Raw genomic sequence first — 19731 nt, forward strand, 5'->3', positions numbered from 1 at the left:
TAAAAACAACCCAATAATATCCCCTCCAACTCACACCCTCTCATCACTGCTGAACCTAGTCATTAGGTGGATAAATTGATGATAAATACAACTTTTCCTTCCCTTCCCACTGCTTTAAATTAAGGTGACCACTCTGGCAGGAAGGTAAACGGTGTTTCAGTATGCTGCTCTGGTTCGCCAGAAGCGGTTTAGTCATGCTGGCCACATGACCTGGAAGCTGTCTGTGGACAAACGCCGGCTCCCTCGGCTAGTAAAGCGAGATGAGCGCCGCAACCCCAGAGTCATCCACGACTGGACTTAACGGTTAGGGGTCCCTTTACCTTTTTATGGGAATTCCATACCTTGATTGTTACTATTTCTTAAACAAATTACTAACCATCTTCTAGTGGTTAGTAAAACCACTCAAAAGGAAGTTCACAGAATAAACATGTCAAGCATAATAAGCACCAACCAATAAATACAAGAAATTGCATTTTCAGAAGCAAGCCGCAAATAAACCCCACCCTCAGAATATTAACCCAAAGTGAATGAGTAGAAAAACACCCAGAGCCACTCTTGTCTTTAGCATTACTTCACTTATTTGACAGTGGATTCTGGTGAGAGGTGAACTTACGGCAGAAACACATGTAGCACTTTGGCTCCTAGCATACCAAGTAAATAGTTCCAGATTTAGCTGGCTATCAAACACAAACTCCTCCTATCCTAAGGAGAACATATAGCAAAGAAGCCAGGTGGGAAAACTTGAGAGGAGGGATTTGCCTGGACCAAGGCTGCTAGACATGCCCATGGCAATTAGAGTACTAAAAATTAAACTGGAATGGGAAAACAGGGATGTAGCCCATATGTTACTGCTAGGCAACCACACAAACATCTAATAATCCTGGGACACGGTAAAATTCTCCAGCAATCTGGGTGAGCTCAAAAAGAAAAGAAAGCAGTGACAGTTACAGTTCTGCATGAAGGAATTCTCTTCACACAAATTTTTCTCCCGATAGTTTATATGACTAGTCTTGGTGAAATCTCTCTGGGATTTTGTATTTTGCAATTGTAATTGTTTGAGTCATCTTGAGTTCAGTCTTGCATGGAATTTGTGCCAAATCTGTCCAAATGTTAATTTTTTTTAGATCCATTACTTCCTTTTGCATAATTAATTCATTTATAATGTTTTTGGAGGCCCCCCCTTTCCATCAAGCTGTGTTGCTGGAGTCAGTGGCCTTTTAGTCACAATATTGAGTCCCTGGAAGGAAACAGAACTATATGATTCCCTAAAGATGTTACTGTTACCTAAGGCCAGCACAACATTTCAAAAAATATTGCCTAATCTTCATTTCTCAGTTAGCTGCTAAGCTACAGGTAAAGCAACCAGTCAAGTGCCTGCCCTTATCTCACTCCATATGCTTCTCCCTGACTGTCCTGTGCATGCCGACTCCTGTGGCTCAATCCAACATATGATTAACTTGGAAATTAATCCTGCTCAGTACAACTGTGTCCCTACTCCCAATAAGAGTGCATAGTTGGTTGTAACTCTGGAAACCAGGGCGATGAGAAAGAGAAGTCAGCAGTCTAAACAATAAGAAACACTCAGTCTGAACAGTCAAAACATACTGAATTGAGGGATTATTCTGCTCTGAATCTAGCTCAAAAGCAGCCACAAATATACTAACCAGTTTTAATATAATGGATACTACATTTTTAATCATGTTTGCTGGGTTTTCCTATGCTGAGGATGGAGAAGTAAAGCCACAGGATTTCTTGCTAGTCTCACCATATGCCTTGATCCCTCTGCCTTCCAAGCAGACCTTCAGACAAAGGTCTATCCCAAGCACTATGAGCCACAATCAGCCCACCTCAAAGCGTAAAGGCCTTTGTACATGCTGTGGCCTGCTGCAGATGTCCTCTATTTTGTTTCTGCTCTTCACGTGCCTCTTCCTATGAAGAATGCAGCCTCCACAGAGGCCACTGCTGCTCCTGGGCATCAGTGTTCAGTACTAACACAGTGTTTGAGTGTAGCAACTCTACAAAGGCTTGTAGGCATAAGGGTTCCTATAGGCTCACCTCAACCCAGATCCATCAGGCAGTATCAGTAGAGACTTCATCTATTCTGTGTAGGCAACAGCCTCTGTAGAAATCAACAGGTGCCAATCACTAGCACCTTGCGTCCTTTGTGCAGCCATGTAAACCAGGTTCTCTCTTCATCCTTCTATATCCACAGACAGCAATTCACATACTATCCAAAATGATTCCACAGAACTCCTTAGGGGTTCACTCATTTTTAATCCTTTCATACAAATCCCCATTTGGTATAAATTTTGATGTGTTTCCGAATATCTCTAAATTGAGATATTCAGCTCGGTTTTAAATTATTGCACAGCTGATGGGTATAATTTGTCCACACTCTTACCATCTGTCCTGTGGATGACAACTTTGTCCAAACTATGGGGACAACTGAAATATTAAAACAGGCCTGCTATGGGCAGTACTGCATGTTGATTTTGTTGTAAGAAACTCATTAAGTCTGGAAGTGTAATATGCATGTACATGTGTCTGGGAAACATAGAACAACCTTATTTCTCAGGTGCATGCATTGCATATACAGTTATTTCACACTGGTGTTTCCTGCAGCAGTTCTAATAGGTACCATTAGATGTTTTCAATGGTAGTTGAGGAACCAGGAAAATAACCAAACTTCTGCTGTGTATTCAGATATATTGGTGTTGTTTTTCATTTGGGCACTCCTAGCCACTGAGGGACGCGGGTGGCGCTGTGGGTAAAACCTCAGTGCCTAGGACTTGCTGATCGTAAGGTCGGCGGTTCGAATCCCCGTGGCGGGGTGAGCTCCCGTCATTCGGTCCCAGCTCCTGCCCACCTAGCAGTTCGAAAGGACCCCTAAGTGCAAGTAGATAAATAGGTACCGCTTTATAGCGGGAAGGTAAATGGCGTTTTCGTGTGCGGCGCTGGTGCTGGCTCACCAGTGCAGCCTTGTCACGCTGGCCACGTGACCCGGAAGTGTCTTCGGATGGCGCTGGCTCCCGGCCTCTTGAGTGAAATGAGCGCACAACCCTAGAGTCGGTCACGACTGGCCCGTACGGGCAGGGGTACCTTTACCCTTAGCCACTGAGGCCGCCTCAGCACTCCAGTGACCGTGTAGAAACCAGGACCTGCCAACCCAATCCTTCCAGGGCAGTATAATCCCATCCAGGGCAGGCTATCACTCCACATCCTACTACTAAATCGATTTCAGAAACAATTGCATCCACCCATTGCTAAGATTGCAGAAAGGAAGGTTGTCTCTTGCAAATACCTGTTGTTTGCTGTCTGATGTTGCGAGAGATATATCCTTTAAGTTTAGAACATCTAAATTTCTGTTAGGCTTTACAGGGGAGATGGGGGACAGGAAATGATTTATCCACTAGGGGTCAGTGAGTAGAAATGTAAACCATTATTAGTAGCAGTATTCTTGTTGTTGTGAAGCACAATTCCCCTATCCCTCTGATATGCTTCAGAAGGATACTCTGGCCACCAATAGGAAAAAGCACTGAGAGGAGAAAGAGCAGGGTCACATCCACCCATCTCTCTTCTGATAAATGTCATGAACCAGGGTAGTCAAGGCAGTTTCAGGGCCATGACCAGACCTGAACCCATTGTAATGAATGCACCTAGCTCATTAATGTCAATAGATCTACTCTGAGTAATACTAAATTGACTATAACCCACAATTACAGTAGCAATAGTGGCTTAGTACATAACCTTTATATGTTTATATGCAAAATATTTATATAGTACCAACAGCAAGGTAGATATTATTCCAGGTCAGTCTCTGAACCTACTGGAACCGATCAAACATGTGACTAACATGTAATGTGTATTTCACTGCAACTTACATGAAGATCCTTCAAGTTCTTGAAATCTCCATCTTTTATTTCAGTAATTTTATTGTTCTGTAGGTCCAGTAGAGTCGTATCTGGAGGGAGATCCTTTGGAACTTGATCCAGACCTGTAATGGGATTTTAAAAACAGCAATTAATAAGAACAAGATAAAAGTCCTGCTGGATCAGACCAAAGGTCCAGGTAGACCAACATCCTGTTCTTATAGTGGCCAACTAGATGCTTATAGTAAGCCCACAAGTAGTCCATACTTGTGATTCCTAGTAACTCGTATTCAGAGGCATATGGTCTCCAACAGTGGAGGGAGAATATAGCCATTATGACTAGTAGCCACTTATAAGGTTAAATGGTTAACCCTGAATGGTTAAGTCCAGTCAAAGGCAACTATGGGATGTGATGCTCATCTCGCTTTCCGGCCAAGGGATCCTCTTTGAATTTATCTATTCTTCTTTTAAAGCCATCCAAGCTGGTCACCGTCACAACATACAAAAGCATAAAGATGTGTTAAAGAGGGTCAATAGTTACTTATATCTTCATTATTGAAGCAGAGCAACTGATTTCAAGCTTTCACTACCTAAAAATTGAAAAGATTGATAACAACTGCTACTCTGAAATGGACAAGTGGTTCATCTACCTCAGCATTCTGTCTTTGATAATAGCCAGTTCCCTCAATGAGGGTTAAGACCAGTGTTTCCCAAACTTGGGTCTCCAGCTGTTTTTGGACTACAGCTCTCAGCATCCCTAGCTGGCAGGACCAGTGGTGATGGATGATGGGAATTGTAGTTAAAAAAAACCAGCCGGAGACCCAAGAATGGGAAACATTTGTTTAGATGAAAGACAGACAGATCTCTCTCAAGTTTATTGCACTATTCTCTTATTAGGGATGCCGGTGGCGCTGTGGGTTGAACCACAGAGCCTAGGACTTGCCGATTGGAAGGTCGGCGGTTCGAATCCCCGTGACGGGGTGAGCTCCCTTTGCTCGGTCCCTGCTCCTATCAACATAGCAAAAGTGCAAAGTAGCAAGTAGATAAATACCCGCTCCAGCGGGAAGGTAAACGGCGTTTCTTTGTGCTGCTCTGGCTTAGTCATGCTGGCCACATGACCCGGAAGCTGTACGCCGGCTCCCTCGGCCAATAAAGCGAGATGGCGCCGCAACCCCAGAGTCGGTCATGACTGGATCTAATGGTCAGGTGTGCCTTTACCATTATTCTCTTATTCTGGGGAAGTCACACAATGAAATGTAAAAATATCATAAACATCCAGTTTGCTACTTTGTATCTTCAACTGTTTACAGTAGTCTGGTCCTATAACAATTCATCTGTAGTTCTTTTCTCACTTTGGTCCTTAGCCAAGGCATCATTCATCATCAGTGCCATAGAAGGAGTTATTCCTATCGTTTATTCCAGGGTGCCCTCCAGAAGTTGTTGGGTATAACTTCTGTCAGCCCTAGCAAGCACGGCTCGTAATCAGAGCTACCTCTTACTTATTCTATTGAATTTTGAATGAAACCAGTCCTATTGATACCCCCACCCCTGCCATCCATTGAAGTAAAATAGCTTCCCTTTCCCCACCAATTCAAACAAGCAGTTTCTTCATACAATGTCAAGTCAAGCTTTAAGTTCACTGCTACAAATTCCAAGTCCTCCATGTTCTAATTATGGTCAGTTAAATCCTAAACTCTAATTCTAAATGACAGTCAGGGACCCGGTCTTGGAAACTTTCCAAATACCATGTTCTGCTGACTTCAGCAAATATGAAGTGCCTCTAAGAAAGGCCATGTTTGGATTCAGTTCCTTGTCATACATCTAAAAAGAATAAATTGTATGTAATCAACGTAGTCAGACCAAAAACATGCCTCATTTGATTTGTATCCTTCCACTAAAGTACAGAGCTGATCACTGATTGTAATGAGTAAAACATCAGAATATAATTAAAGACGTTTAGCATTATTTTTACATTCAGGCTTTTCCACATATCAGTGCTCTCATATTTATCCTCATCTAAAATGTCCAGGCTATTAGATTTATAAAAACTAAGACAATTTTAAATGACTCCATTGCCATTTCTTTTTTTGAAACAGAAACTATATACAGAGCATTGTTTTTACAAACAGATTCATTTCTGTTCTGTGAATGCCCAAAGAACATCAGTCAGTTTAAATTAAAAACACTTGTGATGCCATTTCAAATTAAAAACACTTGTGATACCATTTCATATATGTGGCTTAGGTGAAGGAAGAAAATTAAAATTATTTCATATTACATAGCCCTATCTAAATTAAATGACACTGTCACCCACATTTGCTTTTCTAACCAAAATATCTTGTAAGTATGCATATTCATTCTGTCTGTCCTGTTAGTATAGAAAGTTGTCACAGAAAGAAAGTGTGATGTGTGCCCATTTTTGACACTAGCCCTGAAATTAATAGTCATGACTAACTTGGGTCAATTAATTTAAATGGCTACACAGTTTTTAAAATACAGAGGCCCAGAATAATATTTCAAAGGCCTGGATGAAAAGAAAGGTATTCACTTGGCACCAAAACTGAAAGGTGCCTCTGAATGGATCTTAAGGTTCAAGTAGGTACATATGGGAAAGTAAGCAGAAAGACAGGGTAGTGAGGAGTCTGGGCAATTTATATAAAATCCACAATTTATTTCAAACAAAGCTAACACTAGAAAATATAATAGAAGTACAAGCTGAAACTTTTGAAGGTAAGACTAGATTGATTTATGAATAAAACCAGAGGTAGAACCTTAGCCTTCATTGCTCTCTTTTTAAGTTCCCATATTCAGTCTATTGCCAAGTTATGTTACCCAACCCTCCTTACATTATTGCAAACCTATGGTCATTTCTCTCTGCTCACTAGTGAAAAGTCTGGTATGTGCTCAGGTTTTCTCCTTCCTTGACTATTGCAACCTTCTTATCTCTGATTGTCATATGTCAGTCCTATTTCTATCCATAAGTTTATGAATAAAATAATTTATTTATTTTAACCAAGAAATCTTACTGGCTTACTGTTGGTTTATAAGTTAAATATAACTTCAAAATCCAATTTGCATGAATTCTGAAGCTTGCAAAGGTTGACTCATAATAGCTTGCTGTTATAGATTCCTTGTTGCAGGAGCTGATAGAATTACCTAATGTGTTTATATAAACCCATACTTTGAATTTACTTATTGTGCTTAGGTTTAAGAGAAGACTTATTGCCACTACAAGTTTGTATAAAATTTGCATTTTCTTACAGAACTTGTAGCAAGCACAACTTGAATAAACTTGAATTATTTCATCCATCTGGACTCTTAGCAAATTAAAACATGCGAAACTGATCTAGCAACAGGAAGCCATATGGCAGTGATTGATTTTCTTGAAGATTTCTCCATTCATTGCTCATACATGACTCAGCCTGGGCCACCGGGCTTATAAATTGCCTTTGTCATTTATATCTTTTGCCGAATATATTCTGGAATGACTAACCCTTACAATGTGTTCCAAATAATAAGACCTTTTGATCCTAGTATTTCATAACACCATTTCCACAGCTGAAGTTATCAGAAATACTGTGTAGTAGTATATACAATTATGGTAGCATTTGTAAATTTCCATTACTCAGAGTTCTTGTCCTCTCGCCTGACATGAAACTGTATGCACAGGAATAACCCCTTATGTCCTATATCTCTGTTTTAGACTGAGCCAAGCATTCAGGTAGCACAAATTTCCTACAGGCTGGTGCTACTTTGCAGGTTGGGAGGATCGAGGCATGCGCCTGAACCTTGGCTGCAACATTAGTTCCTCCCTGTGTGTAAATGGCTGGAGTCTTTCCAGGAGACCCCATATGACAGTTACCTCCATTTATCTTTCCATCAAGTTGCTTCTGTGCAGAAAATGGTACAATTCCTGTGCCCTCTATTTCACATGAGGCATGAAGTCTTGATTGCCAACAACTTTCCACCACATGTGCATGTTGCAAAATGTGTTAGTGGTTCATGACGAACACCACATGGGATTCATGTGGTTCACTACACTGAAGTGATGCCATGTATTAAAATTCTGTTTGAGTGTTTGGACATTCTTTCAAAAGCCTAGTATGCCTGCGGTTTGTTTCTCAACAACCCTAATTCTAACAAAGCAAAAAGCTCATATGACTCTTCCTATGTGATGTCTATAACAGCAAATGGGTATAATGTATGCCTCAGGTGAACTCTTCAGCAATGTAGGCTTGATTGCTAAATGTGCTGGAGAGTTTTAAAAGAAAGTATTAAGAGAAGTTCCTTTACATGCACAACACATGCACAAAGTATATTTTCAAATTTATTTGACTCTTCATCAGTTTTTCAAGAGCTGGCCAAATTAAAACAACACTGAAACTCTTTCTTCTGCTGCTGAAAACCAGACTTTTGTGAAAGATCCTCAATATTTTCATTTGTGCAGCATCATCCTGCTTTTTGTGTGGAGGGGTAGTGGTTGGTGGGCGTAGTTTGGGAAACATCTGTTCTGCGCCTCTGACCAATGTGAGCTGTCGGTTTGCAGACCCAGACCGAAGGATATAAATGACAGAGAGATGATGGTACTGAGTCCACTTTAAATACAAATACAAAAAAGCTACAAAAACTTGCACTATCCAATAATAGTGACATGTGACCAAACATGCAGACAATCAGTTACAAATTTGCTCTTAAAACTATTGGAGCAAACAGCAACTGTACCACTATATATGATAAGTGTGAGAAGATGTTTTGATTAAACCACAATCTTTCAGTGCAGAGCTTTTGACTCCATATATGCTAACAAAGGATGTACTTAATACACATATTTTTATTACTGAATTCAGGGATGGGAAACTGTGGTCCTTCAGATGTTGCTGGACTCCAGTTCCCATCAGCTCAAGTCAGCCTTACCAATGGCCAGGGAGCATAGGAGTTGGAATCCAGCAACATCTGCCCCTCTGAGTCTTAAGAGGGTGGAATGAGAGTTTTGTTTGCAATAAAATTCAGTAATACATGGGTGGAGAGAAGAGAATCAATCAGGAAAAGTAATTATCCACCCAAATTGCTGGGCATTTAAGTAGATATTTAAACAGGCTCTCAACTCAGCTAAGCAAACCATCCAAGAATATTTTCATATTTGATCATTCAGTCCAGAGGGAATTTTAGCATAAATAATACGTTGTAAAAAGCTTGTTGATGGGATGTAGTAATGTTATCTTGTTCCACCCTTGCACACTAGGGAGGATGAAGTCTGGATAACAGTCAACTTGAATTCTTACAGCATAACAGAATTAATTCAGCCAACATTCTGAGGCTCCAACAGCTAGAGCAAAGCAATAGTTTGTCTGGTGTGAAAAGCTATAGAAAATGAAGTCCCTATTCAGACACGCTAGTAATTTAGAATCTAGCAACAGTTTGGGATGTGAGTGACATACGCCAGTGTTTCCCAACCTTGGGCCTCCAGCTGTTTTTGAACTACAATTCCCATCATCCCTGACCACTGGTCTTGCTAGCTAGGGATGATGGGAGTTGTAGTCCAAAAACAGCTGGAGGCCCAAGGTTGGGAAACACTGACATACGCCATACATATATGAAGTATATTCATGAAATGGACTGTGATTAAAACCCTCAAAACGGCACCATTTATCAGTGGACAATCTGAACTATTTCCATCATTAATGGGTTGGTTTTGAGATTTATGAACAATGTCAGAAATGTTTGTTTCATTAAACTTGTTTCGGACATACACAATCAGTCCGTAGTAATGGATATTCTTTACCTGTAAATCAAGGAAATTAAATTTTGATTTTACTGGCCTACTGAAAGCTAGGAATGACAATATTTGTCAATTTTTTGAGAACTGTATGATTCAAATTGTGATTAGCCAGTCATCTCTTTTGCTAAACAGATTTCTAATGGCACAGGATGGATGGTGAATGTTTTTCTAAATGGGAGCTAATATTTGGGAGATCTCAGCTTTGAGAAGGTGACCTCTCCTCCAGCTGAGGGGAAGTGGTTGTTGAATGGTTATGGGTATATGTGTGTCATAATAGAAGCAGTTTCTAACTGGAGCACAGAATTGGAGCCTAAGCAGACATTACTTTAATAGCATAATTAGCAACCATATTTTTTAAATTGATAGTTGTGAAAGTGGGGTGATTTTTCATAAGGGTCATGGAAATTAGGGGAGGGCAGTTTTACACTTCCCTCCTCAGCTGTAATCCTAATGAAAATCACATACCTTAGCTTAATATTTAAATAACAACAACAACCAAGCATAGTTGGCAATCACACTATTAAAGTAATATCTTGTTTGCCCCTTTATTGAAGGCTAACAATATATTGGGTTCTGTGTAACTCTGGGAATCATATGTAGGCAGGAGCTTTGGTGTTTGCCTCTCCCAACCAGCCAAATATTACAAAAAGCATCATAAATATATCTCTTCCAAAAAAACCCAACAACATCCAGTAGCTTCATAGTATCAAGGCCGTCAGCAGACCTCTTCAGAAGAATGTGAAGGACTAAGCAGATGGAATAAGTTTGGTGTTCATTGACTCCTTTTGAGTTCTGGTTTCAATTTAGAAGACAACTGATCAAAACAGATATCTGTCCTGTTCCAGTAATTGTCTCAGAATTGTGTTTCTCTCATATAAATAAATGGTAGCTGTTCATTGCTGCAATAAACATCCCCTCCATTATTTATGACAATGTCATTGACATCTCCACTTACAGTACTTAAAACTGCGCTGAATTTTTAACAGGCCCAACTGAAAATTCAAAGCATACCCAAAGCTCTAGTTCAGGCACAATGTCGCTTATTTAGAAGATACAGGTTGACTATATGATTGTAGAGACATTCATTTTCACATAAGGAAGTGAAAAGATAATTAACTTCCTAGAAAAAATTCACCAAAACCCCAGACAGAGAAATAAAATTGTCAACTCAAAAGGAAAAACAGTCATCATAGAAACTTAAAAAAAACTAAACAACTTTTGCTCTTTTGATCCTTAACTTTTCCCATAATTTCTAAGTTTTATGGGGTTTTGTTTCCTTTACTTGGGATCTACTTCGTCGCCTAGATGTTTGACCTTTGCCCATTGCTTTGCTTCCTTTTCATGTCTAGAAAGCATCCAGTACACAAACATGTATGTTTGTATTTGTCAATGAAGACTAAAATAGTTATATTTTAAGCAAACTAGAATAATTAAAAGCATTACTGTTAGTTCCAAATTAAAGCCAATGTTTGAAAATGTTAGAGTCCACATGCTCATATTTCCAAGTTACAACTCGTAACAACCAGTTTTATGTGGCCTGTGTAACCTATTGATTAGGAAATAGAGCGAATCATAATTTCCTCAAGAAATTATGAGTAGCAAATTTTGGTACTCAGAATTTAGATTTATCTGGATTTGTAATATAGGTCTGTGTCACCCAACCGTATTTAAAAAAAGGTAAAGGACCCCTGACCATTAGGTCCAGTCGCGGACAACTCTGGGGTTGTGGCGCTCATCTTGTTTTACTGGTCGAGGGTGCTGGCGTACAGCTTCCGGGTTTATTATGAGAGAACATTGACAAACTGGCATTTCCTTAAAGAGAAAAATGCCTGTGGTCTTGAATGAAAGTCAGCGTAAAATGGACGGAAAGCAAATGACTACCACTATTTCTTTCATGGTCTACCACCACAAAGACCCTGTTTTTCAGCTGACCTATTCTCAGCTCAACTCACTCTCTCCTTATTTTCCTTGTTGTTTTCGACAAGACTATCATACAGATACTATCACAACAATGACAAAATTATAGTGTGACAGGAGAACTCAGTAACTATGTTGGTGCTGATACCCAAAAATAGCTTAAGTTGTCATTGTGAGGCAGCATAAACAGACATTTTATGAAGCAACATTTCATTTTGCTCACCTAAATCAGAGCACTGCACAACTCGAAGATGGCACTGGCAGCGGAATGGACATACTGGGCCTTGCAGTGGAGGATAAGTATCTGGAGTATCTGTAGTTCCAGAACCTGCTTCATCTTCAAGCATAAAATCAAACAAGCCTTTTTGGTGGAATGGCTTAGCCAAGCAAAGTGGCAGGAGTAGAAGAAAGAAAACGGCTACCTTCATGGTTTAGTTCATCTATTCAAGGTGGCAGCTGTGAATCTAGAAGTCAAAAAAGAAGAAGCAAAGATTTTTAAATTGGTGGCATTGTGTTCATACACATATCTTTCACATAATTATAATCGAAACAGCTTTTGGTGGAGTTGTGTAAATGCGACGATAAAGGTAAAGGGACCCCTGACCATTAGGTCCAGTCGTGGCCGACTCTGGGGTTGTGGAGCCGGCATACAGCTTCTGGGTCATGTGGCCAGCATGACTAAGCCGCTTCTGGCGAACCAGAGCAGCCGGTTACCTTCCCGCCAGTGCAGTACCTATTTATCTACTTGCACTTTGACGTGCTTTTGAACTGCTAGGTTGGCAGGAGCAGGGACTGAGCAATGTGAGCTCACCCCGTCGCAGGAATTCGAACCGCTAACCTTCTGATCGGCAAGTCCTAGGCCCTGTGGTTTAACCCACAGCGCCACCCGCGTCCCGATAAAGCATTACTCATATAATTTATGTAGAAAACCAATAAGTATTCATAAAACAGAGATTCACAGAGGAACACAGAGTCAGTTCTGTGCACAACTGTCTGGATAGTTTGATTTGACTTGTATTTATTAGTAACAAACAGTTGTGTTAGGATTCTGCACAAAACTTAAGGTAAGAATTATTTGCCAGTTCTTAGTCAAGATAGCAAATGGACTGAATTGGGTTTTTCCCATTGTCACGGTTAGCCTGAGGCTGTGAAACTTATGATAGTATTGGGAAGGGAGGGATAATATTCTGTAGTTGATTTTTTTTTTTTGAAGCCCAAAACTTGCCAGGCTAGCAATATCATGTGAAAGGAACCTTTAGTTGCATAAAGTAAATCCTGTAAAGCATTTTAAGGGAAAAGGTTCAACTTCAAGTTTGTTATTTTTGGCTTTCTTGTCTGTATATCAAAATATAGCCGAATTTTAAACCATCTGCCATAGTACTACAGGTGCCCTTTAAACTGATAAAAAAAATGACAGCCAGGCACCTTACATCTAATTTTGACATTCAGCTGGATGGCCTTTACCTGAAGTTTCAGGTATCACAAGGGGGGTGGTACAGGAAGAGGCATGGCAAGCCCTGGAGGCCCCTTTGCTGTTGTTTCTTGACTCAGATGCAATAACAGAAAGGATTGAGCTATCTCTGCTGTTTCGTAATTATGTGCAATATTTTTTTTTACCCACAAGTTTTGTTTTTCTGTAGCACACAGTGGCGTAGCGTGGGGGGTGCAGGGGGGGCGGCCGCACCAGGCGCAACATCTGGGGGGGCGCTCACACTCACACCTCTCTGCCCCTACCTGGCTCACTCACTCTCTCTCACGGGTTAGGGGGCGCAAATTACTTCCTTTGCCCCAGGTGCTGACAACCCACGCTACGCCACTGGTAGCACATTTTTAAACTCAACACCATAGCCTCACAGATGTATGCTGCTTATTGTCGGCACCCTTAGGGCTAATTCATGTTACGATGACCACTCATACCATTGTGCCTCAAATGCCGTTTCCTCATATCTGAATCCCATCCTATACCAGTAACATCTGTCAAAAGAAACCACACAGGATGAACTGATGACACAGTTATTTCCCACACTAGCACTGCCAGAGTGGCATTGGTATGGGAAGAAACCATGTCATCTACTTGCTCGCTGTTTATAATTATTGCTTACACCATAAAACCCTGCTGCAGGGAAACAGCCCCCAGCCTGCATTGCCAATATAGAAAATCAGCCCGGTAAGGAGGGTTGCAACTCATCCTGTATAATACAGGATTGCCCCATGTTTTAATGCACAATTTTACATCCCTGCTCTCTTGTTCTTGCTCTTTCTTGGCCAAGTTAGGGACCCTCTCCAAATGACTGCCTCCATTCCTATAGGGAAGGCGTTGCTGGCTTGGTTGGAGAAACCGCCTCTTGCTTCTTTCCTTTCCTTTTTTCTCATCGCTCCCTCTCTCATCCCACCCCCAAGGATGAGCAAACAATGGGGCAAGGCTTTCATGTTGCTGCTTCCAATTCCTTCCTTCCTTCAGCTTCAGGGTGGGTTGAGGCAGTCTTCCACAGAGCTGCAGCCTGGGAGTGCCAGGCCTTGTTTCTCAGGGAGCAAGAGGGTCGAGTCTCTGGAAACAAGTGGGTTTGGCCAGTGTAACCTAGAAGCCCCAGTTCTGAACATAATTATCTGCATGATATTTGGGAGAGGAGGGTGGAGGAGAAGTAGCTCCCCAGAAGGCTTGCTTCCCAGCCCCTAATATTTTCTCTCTCAGAAATTTAACATACTCCTCATCAGAATATGCCCACCCCATTTACTTAATTTTTTTTGCCCCAGCCTGCATACAGTAGTGTATGTGTGTTAAAGGTCATGAATTTAAGCTCCGGGTAGCAAAGCACAGACATATTTACATATTCATGTGTATGTGTTTGCATGTGACAAATCCCATAGGGGTTGTCCTGTTATGCTGCAATGTAATGGATTGTGCTGAAGTCATTTCAGCACCAGGTTGGGGGCGGGGATTTCACCCATCAATCTTGTCCCCATCCTGTCCTGTATTTTGCCAGAACAAAGGTGGTAACCCTACCAGTAAGGCACCATGCCCCAAGTTATAGAATCATAGAATCATAGAGTTGGAAGAGACCACAAGGGCCATCGAGTCCAACCCCCTGCCAAGCAGGAAACACCATCAGAGCACTCCTGACATATGGTTGTCAAGCCTTAAAGACCTCCAAAGAAGGAGACTCCACCACACTCCTTGGCAACAAATTCCACTGTCGAACAGCTCTTGCTGTCAGGAAGTTCTTCCTAATGTTTAGGTGGAATCTTCTTTCTTGTAGTTTGGATCCATTGCTCCGTGTCCGCTTCTCTGGAGCAGCAGAAAACAACCTTTCTCCCTCCTCTATGTGACATCCTTTTATATATTTGAACATGGCTATCATATCACCCCTTAACCTCCTCTTCTCCAGGCTAAACATGCCCAGCTCCCTTAGCCGTTCCTCATAAGGCATTGTTTCCAGGCCTTTGACCATTATAAGGCCTCTATTGGAAGGCTCTTACAACTTCATGGAGAACAAACAGTAATGATATTCCACTGTGCATCCCATCAGATCATAGCTAACTATAGGCTCTTTCTCCCAGCATAAAACAGGAAAAATCTTTTCAGTTTGCCATTATGAGGATGAGGATAACAAAGCTACTGTAGCAGAAGTTCTGTAAGATGGTTGCAGGTTTGTAGATCTCTTTGAAGTGAGAATGGGAGCAGAATTTTTACTACTGAACTTCTAAAAGTCATTTGAGGGGTATTTTTCTTTTTCTATGCAGTTGCGTGTGAATTAAAGCACAACACAATGAAGCAATGAACTTGGTTTTATTTTAACCTTAACCTTCCTCAAATGAGTTCTGGTTTCCATATCATATATACCCTCCCCACCCCCCAATATATTTTATTCTCATGATAGCCTTTTGAGGGAGGTTAGGCTAAGAGATATTAACTGGCTCAGAGTCACCTAGTGAGCAAAAATGTGGACCCATGCCTCCCTGATTCAACCCAACACTTTAGAATGATACTGCACCACACTGCCACACAGGTCTCAAAGTCTATTAACTCTACTTGAAGTTAAAAGACCTTGGCATGTTTCCAGATTAATAGATTAATTACATATTAAGAGGAAGTAAATCTAATCCTGAGGAGTATCATAAGGGACAAATGCTCCAGCAAATCCAAATGTGAAACATAAAATAGCATAAATGGTATTTTATTTCTTCTCCCAGTTAATCAGGCAAAAGGATGGTTTATATGAGCTCTTATTCCCCTATTGCTAAAATGTTATGATTTTTTGAAAATATTTCTGTGCCTTAAATTAGAGTCTAGAATGAAGTCTGTAATGGTTTTGTTTCGTTTATGAAACCTGTAATATTTTTTGGTAAATAATCAATTGATCCTATCGGCCATTAGGATTCTCACTTTAGGGGCATAACTGGCACATGAAGAATGTCATGGTAATTCCATGTAAGTCATTGTTGAAAGATGGTTTACAAAAGAGGCACATCCTTTGCTTATGTCACTGTATTCAAATGATGACCCACATAATGTAAAAGGCATTTTTAAAAACCTCTGATTAACAATGATATTCTGAAAGATCTCAAAGGAACTTCAAAGGAACTTAAATAAATCTGATGAACATAGCAGCCTAAAATAAATGAAAAAACTCTGTGTCTGCCAACTAACGATGGGCCTTATCCTTCAGTAATTGCTGGAGTATTCCTTCCACAACTATTCTGTAGCTGCAGAGAGAAAGCCCCATTGAACCTTGTGAGACTTTCTTTTGAGTAAGCATGCATAGAATTGTGCCATGTATTAGTTCAATCAGTTATTTCTGAGAACAGCAAATAAGGCTTGAGGTTATAGTGATTCTTTTATCAGATCAACTCACAGACAGTTGTAAAAGGCATGTAAATAAAACCCCCAGAATAGCCAGAAAAAAGATATACAAACAAATAGCAAAATAAACAAACCATATGGGGAGAAGGATTGTGAGATGATACATATATATTACATTGAAGGTGGGGATGGGTGGGGTGATTTAATTCTATACTGAATTATGCTGTGGTATTTCTTTCTAGGAGTTTAAACCTTACACAGCCTGATCCATAAATCAGTTGATCCAGAGTCCTAGGACTGAATGTTTGGCGTAACTAGTTTGCAGAATAAAGAGATATCTACACGATTTAGAAAATGGAGAGAATAAGGACTTTTCTAAAAAGAGAACTACAGCTCTATCTCTGTTTAATCTGCTTCAACAGCAACTAATATACTGCATTTCTTTTCATAGCAAATACTTTTCTTAGAACAGATGAGGTAAAGAACATTCTACGGGGCACATTCAAGATTTTGAAAGCATGTTTATTTCCATTTTAAAACTGTATGGAATGCCTGCTTGTTTATCTTTAGTTTTTCCAGTCAAGAAACTTCTTGTCTTAAATATGCAATCGCTGTTTACATATGCAATATACCACTCTGCAGTGTTTAGAAAGATGTCTGCTACTCTGGGCAAAACATTCCTCCACCACCCCTTTAACTTAAAACAAATACCTTCTGGTTTTCAAACTACAAAACATGAAGTTTCTATTTTCCTCCTACAACATCATATACTTCAAACTTTGCATTAGAGCAAGAAAATGCACAGCTGGAAAACTCGGAACATACCAATCCTTACAAAAATACAAAGAAATGGCCCCAAATGTAAAAGAATGCTAGGAAAAGTCCACAGTTCTCTAGAATGCTCCCAAATAATGCAGATATAACAGTACTAAACATCTCTTTTAAAGCCACTTCTTTCAGGCTCCCTGTTTCTCCTAGCTTTTACTGAAGTTTTACTATACTGGAGCAGAGTTCAGGATAATTATTGAAAGCCATACCTTTTAATCCAGGGATTTGCAAAAGGCGCCCTCAGAGCTGAGATGCAATTAAACTGAAATATTCAAGCCAGGCAGAAGAAGGTGCAGGTGTGGAAAGGAGGAGGGGTAGATTACTGCTCAGTTGTCTGTCACTTGGTGGAAAACCCTCCTGCGTCTTCTATTCCATAGCACAGTTAAAAAAGTAAGGTTTCCCTCAATGAACAGAATCCAAGCTGACACCCACAGTAGATCATATGGTAATGATATGTCTCCTGTATTGTAGCCAGAAACTTTATCAGCCCCCTTTTTCCCCTTATTTCTTTTTCATGTGTTCAGGATCCTAAGTGCTTTTACAGATCAGCACAGAATGCTTTGCTTGATGCCATTTTTTTCTTATTTCCGTCATTTTCTTTAAAAATCACATTTTCAGTTAGATGGCTTTCTAACTTTGAGCGATCATTTTTTTTTTCGTGGAAGAAAAATGTCTAGAGAGAGCGAGAGAGGCTTCTGGTTTACAGTAGTGTATGAAACCCAAGGAAGTGGAAGGAAAGTAATCTCTCAAAGTTAGTAAAAAAAAACAAAACCACAGATTTACAGGAGAAAATAAATGAGTTAGCCTTAAGTCAAATATTTCTGCAGGTACCTTTTGGTTTACAATAGGAATAAAGTAAGCAAGCAGACATGCCTTTGCTGTGCATACGTAATCCCATAATTTTGTACTTTTAAAAAACAAGTAGGATTGGAACTTGCAGTCTGTATCTTTATTAAGATACTAACGCACAGTGTAATCCAGTATATGTCTATTCAGATGCAAGCCCCAATGTGTAAAATGAGGCTTGCTTTCAGGTAAATGGGTATAAGATTGCAACCTTTTCTGTATGACACAGAAATGTATCATACTGACAATTTTAAAAGTGCAGAACAGAACAGAAATAAAAAATACAAATAGATTTTTAATAATACATTTTTACTTGTTTTGTGATCCAGGATCGCAACAGTTACATGAAACATTTTGTACAGATGTTGCCATGTGGCTTCTCAAACTATACAGGAGTTATACATATATGTCCTAGTGACGTCACCTAGAGTAACTGGTGGTTAGAGCAGCCTATAATCCCATGTATGCCTTGGAGTCAGGCCCATTAAAATCAGTGTGAGTTACTTCTAAACAAACTTGCATCAGACTGGGATACAAATGCCAAATGAACACATGGAGCTTCCTTCTGTTCTTACCTTTTCTGCTTAAAATATGTGGGTTTGAGTTGCCATGTTTAAACTTGTAACTTTCTCCCTCCCCTCAGGCTGCAACCAGGTGCAAATGCAGTGTCAGTTAAAGGAGAGAGATAAGTTATTAGACTCGTAAGAGACTTTTAAATCTTACTTGCTTTGTATTCCTGATTGAACACCAGAGACCTAAAAGTCATTAAGTTTGTTCTCATTTAGCACGACTTGATTGCAGTATAGGGTTCAAATCAAGGGCATTGTTTTAAATAAGGCATGCTACTTAAAGTAATATTTTAGAAGTGCTATGAGGATTACTTATCCATCTTTTTAACAAAGCTGAGTCAATTTAGGCATTCCAGGGAGCTGATAGTCCCTTTGTGCTACCCACTGAGAACAATAGTTGGCAATTCTTTCAGATGAGACATTGTGGTGTACATGATTGCTTTTGCCCTTATACATTTCAACCATCTAGCAGAAACTAATCCTATTCAGATGAGCCACTCTTAGGTTCACTGACATTGCGATGGCTTCTTAGCAATTTCAGGTATTCAAATCCAGGTCACTTGCTATGTCTGGTGTTTGAAGCAAGACTTTTGATTGACAGGAGGTCAGGCAGTGGGTCAGTTCTGAACCTCCTCAGTTGTCACTTTTCCTTTAGGTTCTCTTTAACATCTTCCAGCAAAATTCTTGCACAAATAACTGAACTTTCTATGTTATATGTGCAAGTTATTCTCTATTTAATGGGGCCTTTTCCCAGGAAAGAATGGAGTTTGAACAAATATCCTTCCTACCTCCTACTTTGCTCAGCCCTTGGAGCACTGAGCCCTTGGCACACTTTAAGTGTGCCTGAACTGGGACATTGACTCCCTAGCCTTCCCGCTAGTAAGTAGAGCAACACTGTCAGTGATGGTTAATAAAGAAGTATTCGATAGTTACCTATGATGGAGGGGTTCATAGCATTAACACCCTAATAAAATCTTGCTTATTTCATAGCCACAGCCTTGGATCCCAGCAGAAATCAGGCATGGCTCTAATTCTCAGCTGCCCAGCCTACTTCTTGCTTCTGCATCTCAAACACCTCAACTCTGGCTTTTGTCCTTCTAACAAACAGGCAGTTGAAGGAAG

General features: G+C 40.2%; 1 protein-coding gene and 1 long non-coding RNA gene across 4 annotated transcripts in view; one reads left to right on the forward strand and one right to left on the reverse strand.

The window, feature by feature from the left end:
* Nucleotides 1-17645, reverse strand: part of DCN (decorin) — a 31182-nt gene extending 13537 nt beyond the window's left edge. The window contains exons 1-3 of the mRNA XM_081926602.1: nt 17404-17645; nt 11789-12029; nt 3882-3994 (exon numbers count right to left, since the gene is read on the reverse strand). Of these exons, the coding sequence (XP_081782728.1) occupies nt 3882-3994; nt 11789-11993 (318 nt within the window). The 5' untranslated portion in view covers nt 11994-12029; nt 17404-17645. The remainder of the gene's footprint in view (nt 1-3881; nt 3995-11788; nt 12030-17403) is intronic.
* Nucleotides 1-19731, forward strand: part of LOC309378490 — a 203943-nt gene that overhangs the window by 55856 nt on the left and 128356 nt on the right. The gene's annotated exons all lie outside the window — the stretch shown is intronic.

Source organism: Podarcis melisellensis (assembly GCF_964234715.1).
Source record: "Podarcis melisellensis genome assembly, chromosome: 10".
In the NCBI taxonomy this organism is placed as follows: domain Eukaryota; kingdom Metazoa; phylum Chordata; class Lepidosauria; order Squamata; family Lacertidae; genus Podarcis; species Podarcis melisellensis.